Source organism: Lepidochelys olivacea (genome assembly GCF_965140295.1).
Source record: "Lepidochelys olivacea isolate rLepOli2 genome assembly, chromosome: 1".
Taxonomy (NCBI): domain Eukaryota; kingdom Metazoa; phylum Chordata; order Testudines; family Cheloniidae; genus Lepidochelys; species Lepidochelys olivacea.
The window spans coordinates 211,998,610-212,012,232 of NC_140411.1; the positions used below are offsets into that span (position 1 = coordinate 211,998,610).

The 13,623-nt window shown below is 42.7% G+C and overlaps 1 protein-coding gene across 3 annotated transcripts in view; it reads right to left on the minus strand.

Moving 5' to 3' along the window:
• Positions 1 to 13,623, minus strand: part of KPNA1 (karyopherin subunit alpha 1) — a 154,703-nt gene that overhangs the window by 80,847 nt on the left and 60,233 nt on the right. For all 3 annotated transcript variants that reach the window (XM_084619754.1, XM_084619755.1, XM_084619756.1), the window contains exon 6: positions 5,821 to 5,952. In XM_084619754.1, the coding sequence (XP_084475880.1) occupies positions 5,821 to 5,952 (132 nt within the window). The remainder of the gene's footprint in view (positions 1 to 5,820; positions 5,953 to 13,623) is intronic.

Sequence of the window (13,623 nt, forward strand, 5' to 3'; positions counted from 1 at the left end):
AAAGGCAAATACATTGCTTGGATGCGTAAATAGTTGAATCTTGAGTAGAAAGATTATATTACTTCTGTATTTGGCACTAGTGCAGCTGTTACTGGAATGTGGTGTCCAGTTTTTGGTTGGTAGTGTGTGGGGTAGGCTGGGAGGGGGTTTTTTCTGTTCTTTTTTTAGTAAACTGAAACCCCCCACCCAAAGTTCCACTATGCTGAAACATGACTACTTCTGCACAGGTCATCAGCAGGGTTAGGACATTTAAACCCACAGCACAGATCTGTATCATTAGAGCTAACAGAATAAGTGGTAACACTAGTAGGCTGTTCTCACCAGCCACAAGAGATGGATATGAGAGGCTTTACCAATGGGTCTCACAGATACTTGCTAATAACATAGTATAACATAAGCTCCATCCCTTGTCATTCAATTCCAGAATGGAAAGAGGTAAATAGTGGTGTCCCCCAGGGATCTGTACTGGGACCTGTGCTGTTCAACATACTCAAAAATGATCTGGAAAAAACGGTAAATAGTGAGGTGGCAAAGTTTGCAAATGTCGTAAAATTTCTCAAGATAGTTAAATCCAAAGCAGACTATGAAGAGTTACAAAGGGATTTCACAAAACTGGGTGACTGGACAACAAAATGGTAGATGAAATTCAATGTGGATAAATGCAAAATAATGCACATTGGAAAACATAATCCCAACTATACATATAAAGTGGTGGGGTCTAAGTTAGCTATTACCACTCAAAAAAAGACATGTTGCAGCCATTGTGGATAATTCTCTGAAAACATCCATCAATGTGCAGCAGCATTCAAAAAAACCTTACAAAGATAGAACCATTAGGAAGGGATAGATAATAAAACAGAAAATATTATAATGACACTATATACATCCATGATACACCCATATCTTGAATACTGCATGCGGTTCTGGTTACCTCATCTCAAAAAAAGATATATTAGAATTGGAAAAAGTACAGAGAAGAAGAGGAACAAAAATGAGTAAGGGTATGGAACAGCTTCCATATGAGGAGAGATTAAATAGATTGAGACTGTTCAATTTATACAAGAGATGACTAAGGAGGATATGATAGCAGTCTATACAATTATGGACCGTGTGGAAGTGAATAGGGAAGTGTCATTACATAACACACATAACCAGGGGTCATCCAATTAAATTAATAAATAGCAGGTTTAAATCAAACAGAAGGAAATACACTGGACCCTCACTAGAACGCGGGATTTGGGATCCATGCGCGGGGACCGCGTTAAAATGAATTGCAATTAAAGTAATTAAATTTGGGATCCATGGCTGTAAGTGCGTTATATGCAAATTCGCGCTATACAGACGTGCATTCTAGTGAGGCTCTGGTGTACTTTGGTCCTGCTTTGAGCAGGGGGTTGGACTAGATGACCTCCTGAGGTCCCTTCCAACCCTGATATTCTATGATTCTATGATACTTTTTTACGTAATACACAGTCAACGTGTGGAACTTATTGCCAGGGGATGTTGTGAAGGTCAAAACTATAACTGGATTCAAAACAGAATGAGCTAAGTACAGGGAGGATAGGTCCATCAATGCCTATTAGCCAAGATGGTCAGGGATGCAACCTTGTGCTCCGAGTATCCCTAAGCCTCTGATTGCCAGATGCTTGGGATGGATCACTCGATAATTGCCCTGTTCTGTTCATTCTCTTTGAAGCATCTGGCAATGACCACTGTTTAAAGGCAGGACACTGGGCTAAATGGACCCTTGGTCTGATCCAGTAGGGCTGTTTATGTTCAGAGAAATGTAGGAACTCAAGAATCCTCGTTCAATTCCAAGTTCATAGAATATCAGCCTTGGAAGTGATCTCAGGAGGTCATCTAGTCCAACACCCTGCTCAAAGCAGGACCAATCCCCAATTTTTGCCCGAGATCCCTAAATGGCCCCTTCAAGGATTGAACTCACAACCCTGGGTTTAGCAGGCCAATGCTCAAACCACTGAGCTCTCCCCCCCCCCCCCCGGATGGGTGTTTGCTCTAGTGGCTATAAATCATTTTGCCCCATACCTCTCTGTTCTAACACCACTTCCCCAACAGCTTCTGTCACATTCTCTGCTCCCTGTACTCCCTACACTCCTCAAACTCCTGCCCAGTCCCCCTTTACTCATCTATCACCCCCACTCATCTCGCTACATATGAATCGGGCTGATTTCTCTTCCTCCATGGTGCCTGAGTGTCAGCTGGGGTGGCACTGAAAGCACTGGAGACAATCTCCCTAGTCTGAGTTCCTGTGTTCAATACCACGAGTAACAATTGCAGGGAAGGTGCTGCTCAGCCTACAGGGGTTGTAGTATGCTAAACTGCTCTGTGGGGGTGGCGCATGCTAGTGAAGATGGAATTTTGGAAAATAATGCCATTTGCCCTTAACAAACCTCTGAGTATGTGCAAACCGATTTTCAAAGGCTTACAACTTAGCCAAATTTGGGTGGATTTTCACAAGGACAACAGAAGGCACAGGCCTGACATTAGGGCAAACTCCCTGACAAATTTCCAGTGGCTGCTCAAAAAACAGGAGGCACGGGAGTTTTTCAATGAAATGGTTATAAGGATTTTTAACATAACATTTTCCCTAATCTTGTTCTCTGAATCAGCTACATTGTTTTACCTGAAACTTTCCAGAACAATTAAGCTGGAGATAGCCTTCTAGCATGAAATTTTTTTAAGACACCCTAAGTCTGGAAAAGCTGTAAGCAACTGGAAACAGGGTCTTCTAATGGAAAATGTTAGGCAACCTTAATTATATGCAGTACTACCAACACCATCTATAATAAGAATAGGTCAGTTATATGAAGTGATCTGTATCACTTGACAAAATGGGCTGATTTGAACATACATTTTAAATACAGCCAAATGCAGTGTCATACATCTAGGAACACAGAAAGTAGGTCACATATAGAATGGAGAACTGTATCCTGGAAAACTGTCACTCTGAAAAGAGCAATGGGCCATGGCGGATAATCAGCTGAATGTGAGCTCCCAGTGAGATACTGTAGCTAAAAGGTTTAATTAAATTCTTGGATATAATAAGCAAAGAAATATCAAGTATAAGAAGGGAAGTGGTATCACCTCTGTATACAGCATTGGTGAGAGACCATTACTGCAATGGTGTCCAGATCTTGTGGCCTCAAATCACAAAGATTTTTTAAAAATTAGAAAAGGTTCAGAAAAGGGACAAATTATTTGAGGGTGATAAAACATACCCTATAGTGAAAGGGTTAGGAAAGCTTGATCTATATAGCTTACTCAAGAGATGGTTAAGAGGTTACTTGATCACTATCTATAAGTAGCTACATGGGAAGATAGAAGACTCTTTAATTGAGAAGACAAAGTTACAACATCCAATGTCTGGAAGCTGAAGTTTGATAAATTCAGACTAGGGATAAAGGTGCACATTTTTAAAATAAGAGAAGGAGTACTTGTGGCACCTTAGAGACTAACCAATTTATTTGAGCATGAGCTTTCGTGAGCTACAGCTCACTTCATCGGATGCATACTGTGGAAACTGCAGCAGACTTTATATACACAGAGACCATGAAACAATACCTCCTCCCACCCCACTCTCCTGCTGGTAATAGCTTATCTAAAGTGATCATCAAGTTGGGCCATTTCCAGCACAAATCCAGGTTTTCTCACCCTCCGCCCCCAGCCCCTACAAACTCACTCTCCTGCTGGCAATAGCTCATCCAAACTGACCACTCTCCTTACAATGTGCATGATAATCAAGGTGGGCCATTTCCAGCATAAATCCAAGTTTAACCAGAACGTCGGGGGGGAGGGTAGAAAAAAACAAGGGGAAATAGCCACTTCCAGTCTCTATTTAAACCTAAATTAATAGTATCCACATACCACACAACAGAACCACTAACCCAGGAACCTATCCTTGCAACAAAGCCCGTTGCCAACTGTGCCCACATATCTATTCAGGGGACACCATCACAGGGCCTAACAACATCAGCCACACTATCAGAGGCTCGTTCACCTGCACATCCACCAATGTGATATATGCCATCATGTGCCAGCAATGCCCCTCTGCCATGTACATTGGTCAAACTGGACAGTCTCTACGTAAAAGAATAAATGGACACAATCAGATGTCAAGAATTATAACATTCATAAACCAGTCGGAGAACACTTCAATCTCTCTGGTCACGCAATCACAGACATGAAGGTCGCTATCTTAAAACAAAAAAACTTCAAATCCAGACTCCAGCGAGAAACTGCTGAATTGGAATTCATTTGCAAATTGGATACTATTAATTTAGGTTTAAATAGAGACTGGGAGTGCCTAAGTCATTATGCAAGGTAGCCTATTTCCCCTTGTTTTTTTCTACCCTCCCCCCGACGTTCTGGTTAAACTTGGATTTATGCTAGAAATGGCCCACCTTGATTATCATGCACATTGTAAGGAGAGTGGTCAGTTTGGATGAGCTATTGCCAGCAGGAGAGTGAGTTTGTGTGTGTGGGGGTGTGTGTGTGAGAGAACCTGGATTTGTGCTGGAAATGACCCACCTTGATTATCACGCACATTGTAGGGAGAGTGGTCACTTTGGATGAGCTATTGCCAGCAGGAGAGTGAGTTTGTGTGTGTGGTTTTTGGAGGGGGCTGGGGGGGTGAGAAAACCTGGATTTGTGCTGGAAATGGCCCACCTTGATTATCATACACATTGTAAAGACAGTGGTCACTTTGGATGGGCTATTACCAGCAGGAGAGTGAGTTTGGGGGGGGGGGGGTGCGGAGGGTGAGAAAACCTGGATTTGTGCTGGAAATGGCCCAACTTGATGATCACTTTAGATAAGCTATTACCAGCAGGAGAGTGGGGTGGGAGGAGGTATTGGTTCATGGTCTCTGTGTATATAAAGTCTTCTGCAGTTTCCACAGCATGCATCCGATGAAGTGAGCTGTAGCTCACGAAAGCTCATGCTCAAATAAATTGGTTAGTCTCTGAGGTGCCACAAGTACTCCTTTTCTTTTTGCGAATACAGACTAACACGGCTGTTACTCTGAAACCTGCCGTTTTTAAAATAGAGTAATTAACCCACAGCACAACCTATCAAGATATGTGATGGATTTGCCACGACCTGAAGTCTTCAAATCAAGATTGGATGTCTTTCTAAAATATATGCTTAGCTCAAACGCAAGTTATGGGCTTGTGCAGAAATAACTGAGTGAAATTTTTGGCCGACGTTATGCATGAAATCAAGTTAGATCATCATAATGGCCCTTTATAGACTTTAAATATATTAATTTAGTCTGCAGAATACTTAACTATCACGTACAGAATGAAGATTGAGTACTGAATTATCCCATTTTAGTCTCATCCTACCAAGAGCACTACTAGCTCCTTAAAGATATCTTCTGTTTCACAACGTTTTCTCCTAAGACATATAATAGATACACAGCAAACACTGGTTAATGTTACTCATTCCTACAGGAGAAAAACAACGACCAGAACTGTACATTTCTAAAGTACCAATTTAAATATAAACAAAGCAATAACACCTCCATGGAAGGTAGGAAAGAGTTATCTATTTTTAGAGATGGCATACATTCACTCATTGATAACAGGTATATGACTGTCAAACATACCATTTTGAAAAAGTAAGAGGGGGCAGTTACAACTGCACATGCTAGCAAGTTACCACATCTACCACAGAAACAGGCAATTATACAAAGCTGTCCTCCCAGTTCATTCCTCCCTCCAGAAGCATCTGATTTTCTTGCTAGGTTAGCTCCTGCTCCCTTGCCTAGGAAGACACAAAGATATCACTCTTGTTTTTTACCTGCTCCTGTACATCTTCAAACTCTGAGCTGAGAAGCTCTATGAAGATAGGGACAGCTCCTGCTTGAATCACAATCCGAGTCTGAAGGGAATTTCCAGAGGCAATGTTTGTCAGCACCCAAGCAGCTTCAAACTAGAACATGAAATACAGGGGCAACATTCACTAAGAGCATTCAGCAGCATACACAAATAGCAGGAAGTGTAAACATCTTCTATAAAAGAAGAACATTACAGAAAATTATGGTGTAACTAAACAAATTAACTGGGCTAAATCTAAAAACATTTTAAAGAATAGGAAAGTAATTTAAAGATATTAATATGAAACACGACGTACAGAAACAATATTAAATTTTCCATGGCATCTCAGCCACCATTTATTTTTGTTATGAAGTTCCACAGAAGCTTTTACTTTGTTCATTCCCTTTCCTCTTTGCCAGAGATACCTATATGCAAGAGTGGAATCCTTATGTATGAGTTTTCACACAGGGATAATTCTCAGAGCCTCTCAAGTCTCCTCTAGTCTCCCTGTCCAATGCACTGGTCAGCTGTCTACCCGAACATGCACTCAGAACCAGAGATGGATAAATAGTCTGCTTGACACAAGCTTATTGGGACATGAAAGAAAGGGGTGTCATTTTAGAATCCATTAGGAATGAATATTAAGATTTTCCTAACCTCTTTCCATGGTGTTTCCTTCTAATTATGACCTGATATTACTCTACAATAAGGAACATAATATTTCTTTAGTTACTCCTGTATTCTGTATCACTGTTAGGATTTATTAGTGCATGATGTATTTATTTAATCACAGACACACACTTTTAGTTAAATTAAGATCTTGACTTAACAAAATCCACATAATGATTTAAAAATTACAAATATTTTAAATAAAAACAATGTCATTATTTAAGTTAAAATGTATGGTTTCGTAAAATATATTTTATCAGAAATGTTTATTTTAAGCGTCAATAGAAACATCCCACCCACCGTAATTTGATTGGATTTCCAAAGGCATATGAAAAGCCAAATATTGCTAAAATATGCTAGCATGTGAGAGTCAAAATAAGATTATCTAGAAACCAACTTACAGTACAACCAAAGAATTAAAGTTGAAATGCAAAGAGGGAAACAGTAAACTAGAAGTTATAAATTGTTCCAATTTTAACATTAGTAATGAATTTTTAAATATATAAATTATTCTTTATCCAACTATATCCCTTTAAAAGGTTAATTTGCTTGCCAAGACTACTATTCATGGCTTCAGGACTACATATCTATCCTGCAATCGTCACTAACCTGCACACAGGAATTAATGATTAAATCAAATATAGTAAAGGCATACACAGAACCTTAAGGGGATAAAATCAGGGCACAGCAGGTAAGAGGAAGGTCTGTTTTCAAACTGCAAATTTTAACTTTATGTTAATAATTTGTATTTGCAACTTTTTAAAATAAATGTGCATTGTTTTGTGACAAGACAAACAGGATAGGCTGCAACAAGGCTTCTGGTATTTGTGATGTCAGACTGCAATAGATATGTTCGTTGAACTAGGAAGTAACAAGGAGAGTTCACAGAACAGGGGAGGAGAATTTCTTTAAAAAGAAAAGGAGGACTTGTGGCACCTTAGAGACTAAGGTGCCACAAGTCCTCCTTTTCTTTTTGCGAATACAGACTAACACGGCTGCTACTCTGAAACCTGTCTTTAAAAAGAGACAGTCAAGATTAAAATTTACTTACATTCCTGTAATTTTTCTTCTCTGAAGTGGGCACCTGGTGCTCCATGATCTATTACAACTGGATTATTTTTCCTCATCTTCCAAGCACAGACTCTCCTCTTTTTTAAAAAACAAACACACACCCCACCCTCTAGCTTTACAACGTACAGCCATCGGGTGGAGCTGTTCACAGCACTCATAGCCTCTCCAACTCCACCACCAAATACACAAACTGAGAAGAAGTTATATGGGCTGACTAACATACATTATGAATGATTAAGCCATCTCCTGGCAAAAAGTACTTTTACTTATTCACTTATTGTAGAAAAAAATTGAAAAGACTTATAGCAAAGCCAGAACCCAGTATGAGGGAATCCCAAGATTTTCCATATTTCTATAGAAAAGAATTTGACACGTAGGCAGCTACATCTATTACTAGTGTCCCAGCCTATGATTTGCCTCCAGAAGAAACAGGAATGCTCCCCCTCAGACCACCCCCCTACCCCTCGCAAGAAAAAAAAAAAAAACCTTTAAAAATGTAGGAGAGGATACCAATGATGAAGACCAGAGTTGGGCATGAGCATTCATGCTGGAAACTCGTGAAGTAATGGTGTGTGTGCTTTAAAACTTTGCTGAATTGGTTTTACATCTTGCAACAAAATGGTGCACTCTCCTCCCTTGATGCTGACATTTTAGTGCAGAATCGTTGTCCTTCGACTTGTCCACTGAAGCACTCAGGTTGATGGTATAAGAACTAGACATTCAGCAATAGCACTTGATGAAAGCTACTGTCAGATTCAATAAGGTCGCAGGGTAGGCTGATCTGGCATGAAGTGAAAGTGGAAGGAGATGCACCTCAACCTGAAGAGTTCAACTGTTTTGGTGGTCTACTGGCACATGGCAGGCTGACAGTGGGGGCTAGGCTGATTGGTAAGAAAAGCAATCAGTAGGTGTGGTAAGAAGGCAGTCTAGGTTAGACTATACTGACCTATGAGAGGCCAAACAGAAAACAGAAGATCTATTTCAGAGTAGCAGCCGTGTTAGTCTGTATCCGCAAAAAGAAAAGGAGTACTTGTGGCACCTTAGAGACTAACCAATTTATTTGTGCATAAAGTTGTTATCTCTAAGGTGCTACAAGTACTCCTTTTCTTTTTTTAGAAGATCTATTGGCATTGACAGGTTAGAAGTGTGCGCTAGGTCACTTTGCTGCATATTATGAAAAATAAAAGACAGCGAAAGCAATCGTAAAATGGAGGACTAGGCCACACAGATACATCCCCATTAGGGTGCCTGGGGAATAGAGGGTTAACTGTCACCAGCAAGCTGGCAGTATAGGACAGACTGCTCTGCTGACTCAATGAGTCAAAACCAGTGAAAGGAGTGACTGAAATATGGAGAAAAAGCAGGCTAGACCATGCTGCACAAACCCACTTCTGAAGGAGATGTCAGGGGAACAAATATCTGTGCACATAACCCTCAGCCTGCCCTGATGTAATGGTAACTGGTACTAAATATGGGGAATGGAGCCATTCGAGTGTGGGGGTTTTTTTGTTTGAAGCAAGGAGGAGAGTGTTCAAGATACCAACAAGGACTAGCTAAGGATCTTTGGGTATGTCTACACAACAAAAAAAGACCCATTGTTGGCCCATGCCAGACAACTTGGCCTTGGGCTACAGGGCTGTTTCTCTGCTGTGTAGACTTCTGGGCTTTGGCTGGAACCCGAGCTCCGGAACCCTGCGGGATGGGAGGGTCCAAGAACTCGTGCTCCAGCCCAAGCCTGGAATTCCACACAGCAGAGAAACAGCCCCACAGCCCACGTCAGCTGGCACAGGCCAGCTATGGGTTTTTCTTTGCTGTGTAGACATACCCTTTCTGAAGCATCTGGGGCAACACACCTGATTACTATGGCAGGCTGAAATCGACAGGGCATCCTGCGCAATGGGTTACAACTCCTGGATACCATAATTCATCCCAGATGGCATTTTGAAAAAACAAGCTCCTGCTACTTAATTTCCACTCCAAGCAACTAAAGGCTTGCCTGCTTAGTTGCTGCTGTTTGAGTCAGCCCTTGTTGCCAGGTTTCACCTTGGCGGGGGACACTGAGTAGCAAGGAGCTACTGGCTTGGAGATTCTGCAAAGCTGTCTCAAGTAGCTGAAAGTTTGCCTGCCACATTACTGCAGAGTGGGAGAGGTGGTGCATTATTGTACGCTGGGCTGCAAGCAGAAGCCCCTTTGATCTTAGCTGGATCTGCTACACTGTGAAGGAGGACAAACAGGTAATGTCTGGCAGACTGCTGCTCTCAAAAACCCTCTGCCAACGGGGGGCGTCAAGAAGACCAAAAAAGAAAAAATGGAAAAAACTCTTGCCTGGAGACAGAGGCGTAGCAAAACCTCTTGTTTCTTCAAGTGAGGCAATCATTTAGCTGAATAGCTTCTCTTGCTACTAACTACATTGTGAAGCTAGAGGGAAGTTTTCTTGTATTTTTGGTTGTTTTTTTTTTTGGAGGGGGCGGGGGGTAGGGAGGAAGAAAAGAGCTCCCTGCTCAGAAGAGGAGGAGGAATAACCCAGGCGTAATAGATCATGGAGCACCTGATGCCTCACAGGGAAAAAAACGAATCTCTGCCCTCTACAACCTGGTTCATGGGTGGTTTAACACATTTATAGGCTTAACTTAGTTTGCATTTTGCCCTTCAATTCTCAATATAGATTTAATCACAGGTGATGTAATTTACATAGTAGGGGAGCCAAAATTTTGCCCAATTTAGGACTGCATTGACAGCGTGTCAGGACCTGGAGAACTGCCATCTACGCATAATGGAGCGCTCTTTCACCTATTCTCATCTTACATACAGAAGAGTGGTCCACGGAGATTACAAATTCCAATATGAAGAAGTTATTCACCTTGTGCAGTAATGATGGTTCTTCAAGATGTGTCCCCCTATGGATGCTCCACTGTAGGTGTATCTGCGTCCCTGCACTGCTGATTGGAGAATGTTAGTAGCAGTGTGTGTTCAGCCCGTGCATGCACTGCCTCCCCCTTGTGGTCTGCCATGAGGCTAACCAGCACTGTGCAGGCGAACGCTCCTCAGTTCCGTCTCTACTGCAGATTGTACTGTACGGATGAGAACTCCGAAGTAGAGGGGAGGAAGGTGAGTCATAGAGTACCCATAGGGACACACATCTCAAAGAATCACTGTTACTGCACAGAGTGAGTAACTTCTTCTCTTCTTCAAGTAGTGTCTCTATGAATGCTTCGCTGTAGGTGACTCCCAAGCAATATCCCCCACTGGAGGCTGGGGGTTTGGAGTCGAGTCTGTGATGGATGATGCATCTGCAGCAGATTCCCCCAGGATGTCATAGTGTTCTGCAAAATGTATGTGCAGCTCTGCAGATTTCTGATCCAGGGATATCCGTGGAGAAGGCAACGGATGAGGAAACCCATCTCGTAGAATGTGTGCAGATTGTAGATGGGAGTGCTAAATTGTGAATCTGATAGAGTTTGATACAGTCCAAGACCCATTTAGAGAGTCTTTGAGCTGAAATCGCTTTGCTTCTAGACCTGTCCACGATGGAAAGAAAGAGACTTGGAGATTTTCTAAAAACTCTTGTCCTGTCCAACTAAAACGCCAAGGCTCTCCTTACGTTGAGCATATGGAACATGGCTTCCCTATTATCCTGGTGAGGTTTGGGATAAAAGGTTGGAAAATGAATGAGTTGGTTCACGTGAAATGCGGAAGTGACTTTGGGGGTTGAACTTCAGATGTGGTCTAAGTGTGACTTTGTCAGGAAAAAATACTGTGAAGGGGGAACGCGCCATCAGGGCCGCTGTCTCCCTATCCTTCTTGCCGAGATAATGGCAATCAGGAATGCCATCTTAATGAAAAAGTGAGTTAAAGAACAAGTGGCCATGGGTTCAAAGAGCGATCTAGTCAGTCCTTTTAATACTAGATTGGGATCCCATTGTCGGGTGGGAAGCCTAGATTGTGGAAAGAAGTTTAGTATGGCCTTGAAAAACCTCTTTGTAGTAGGTGAGAAAAAATTGAGTACTCTTCTACCTACTGATGGAAGGTCACTATGGCTGCTAAGTGTACTTTCAACCAGCTAAGACAATCCTGATTTCTTGAAATTCAGCAAATAGACTAGGACTACAGGTAGAGTAACCATATCCAGGGTGACTCTTTTGGAGTGGCACCAGATCCAGAATCCAGTCCACTTCTGTAGGTAAATACAAGGGGTAGTCACTTTCCTGTTGTGTAATATCACTTACTATACCTCTTCAGAATATGATGTTTCTATGTGCTGGAACCATGAAAGAGCCAGGCTTTGAGCCATAATATCTGTAGACTGGGATGGAGAGTACATCTCTCATTTTGGGAGAGGGGGTAAGAAGTGGCTGGAAGAGTCATCAGTGGACACAGCACCAGTTGTGCCAGCTAAGGGTATCATGTCTGTCTTGGCCTGGTGGGAGCAATCGGTATGAAGTTTGCTTTTTCTCTTTTTATTTTCAACAAGACTTTCAGCAATAGAGGGAATGGGGAAAGGCGTAAATAAGGCCCTTCTCCCATGAGAGAAGGAGAGTATCCGCCACAAACTGCTGGCTGATGCCCACTCTGGAGCATTATGATGCACATTTCTTGTTCTGGTAAATAGCAAATATCATCAGTGTCCCCCATTGTCGGAGTAAGTCATGGAGTATCTCTGAGTCTATCTCCCACTCGTGGTCATGTGGGAATTTGTGGCTGAGACTGTCCACTGTTGAGTACTCCTGGTAGGTAAGCTACTGATATTGCAATATTGTGGGAAATGCACCAGTTCCAGAGCTTTAGCGCTTCCATACAAAGAGAGGGCAACCTGGCGCCTCCTTGACACTTTATGTAATACTTGCATGTTATATTGTCTGTCATAACTAAGGCTCCATGTTTGTCACTGAGGTCATATATTCCGTGATTTTTCCATAACTTCTGCAGCAGCCCGGATGGTCCGGGAGCCGCCTGAGCAGCTCAGGCAGCTCCTGGGCCAGTCGCACCGGCTGCTGCTGGGGCAGTGTCGGGCTCCCCTCAGCAGGAGGAGTTGGGGCGGGAGGGACTCAGAGCTGGGATGCAGGACGGTGCTTACGGGGTGGGGGTGGGGGGCGCACATGAATTATCACTGATGTGCTCATGGCTATGTGCCCCAGAAGCTGAAGGCAACGTCTGGCCAATATTTAACGGCTGGATTGCACTGTCTCTATAAGTGTGGAGACACTGAGGAATCTGTGTTGTGGGAGGAGCGCTCTCGCTCAGAGTCGAGATCAGCTCCTACGAATTCTAGTCTCTGTATTGGTATTAATGTTGATTTTTGTGCATGGATCTGTAAGCCCAGATTCTTGAATAGATCCAGTGTGGTATGGATAACTTGCTGGGCTTCGACGAAGGAATGCGCCCTGAGGAGACAATCATCCAGGTAAGATAGATCATAATGCCTTGGAGTATAGGTGGGCTGCCACCACAGAGAGGACCTTGGAGAACACTCTTGGGGCCGATGAGAGGCCAAAAGGGAGCACCTTGTACTGGTAGTGGTCCTGGCCTAGTGTGAATCTGAAATAACTTCTGTGACACAGTATGATCGAAACGTGGAAATAAGCATCTTGGAAGTCGAGGCCGTGAACCAGTCTCCTTTTTCTAACATTGAAATTACCATCGCCAAATATATTTTTCTCTTAAAAAGATTACGGTTCTTCCAGTGCCAGTCATAAAAGGTGGATTTCAGGTGATGCTGACAGCCTCTTGAATTCACCACATCCACAATGATCAAATTGGGAGGGATGGGGGCGTGCAGCTGAGAGAAGAGAAAGTCTGTATCTTCTGCTGGCGCATAGTAATTTTTATTGTCCTGTTTGCGTGTTGGCAGGACCGACGCTGGGGTCTGCCATATGAGTTTTGCAGGGTCCAGGAAGGCCTTGTTAATAGGGAGGGCTACTCTGAACAATGCAGAGGAGTGTAGAATGTCCAATAGGCTTATGGTGTGACCTGGTCACCTCTTGTAATGGTAGTTGTAATGCATCTGCCACCCTCTGAGCTACCTCCTGGAAAAGCTTGAAGTCACCTG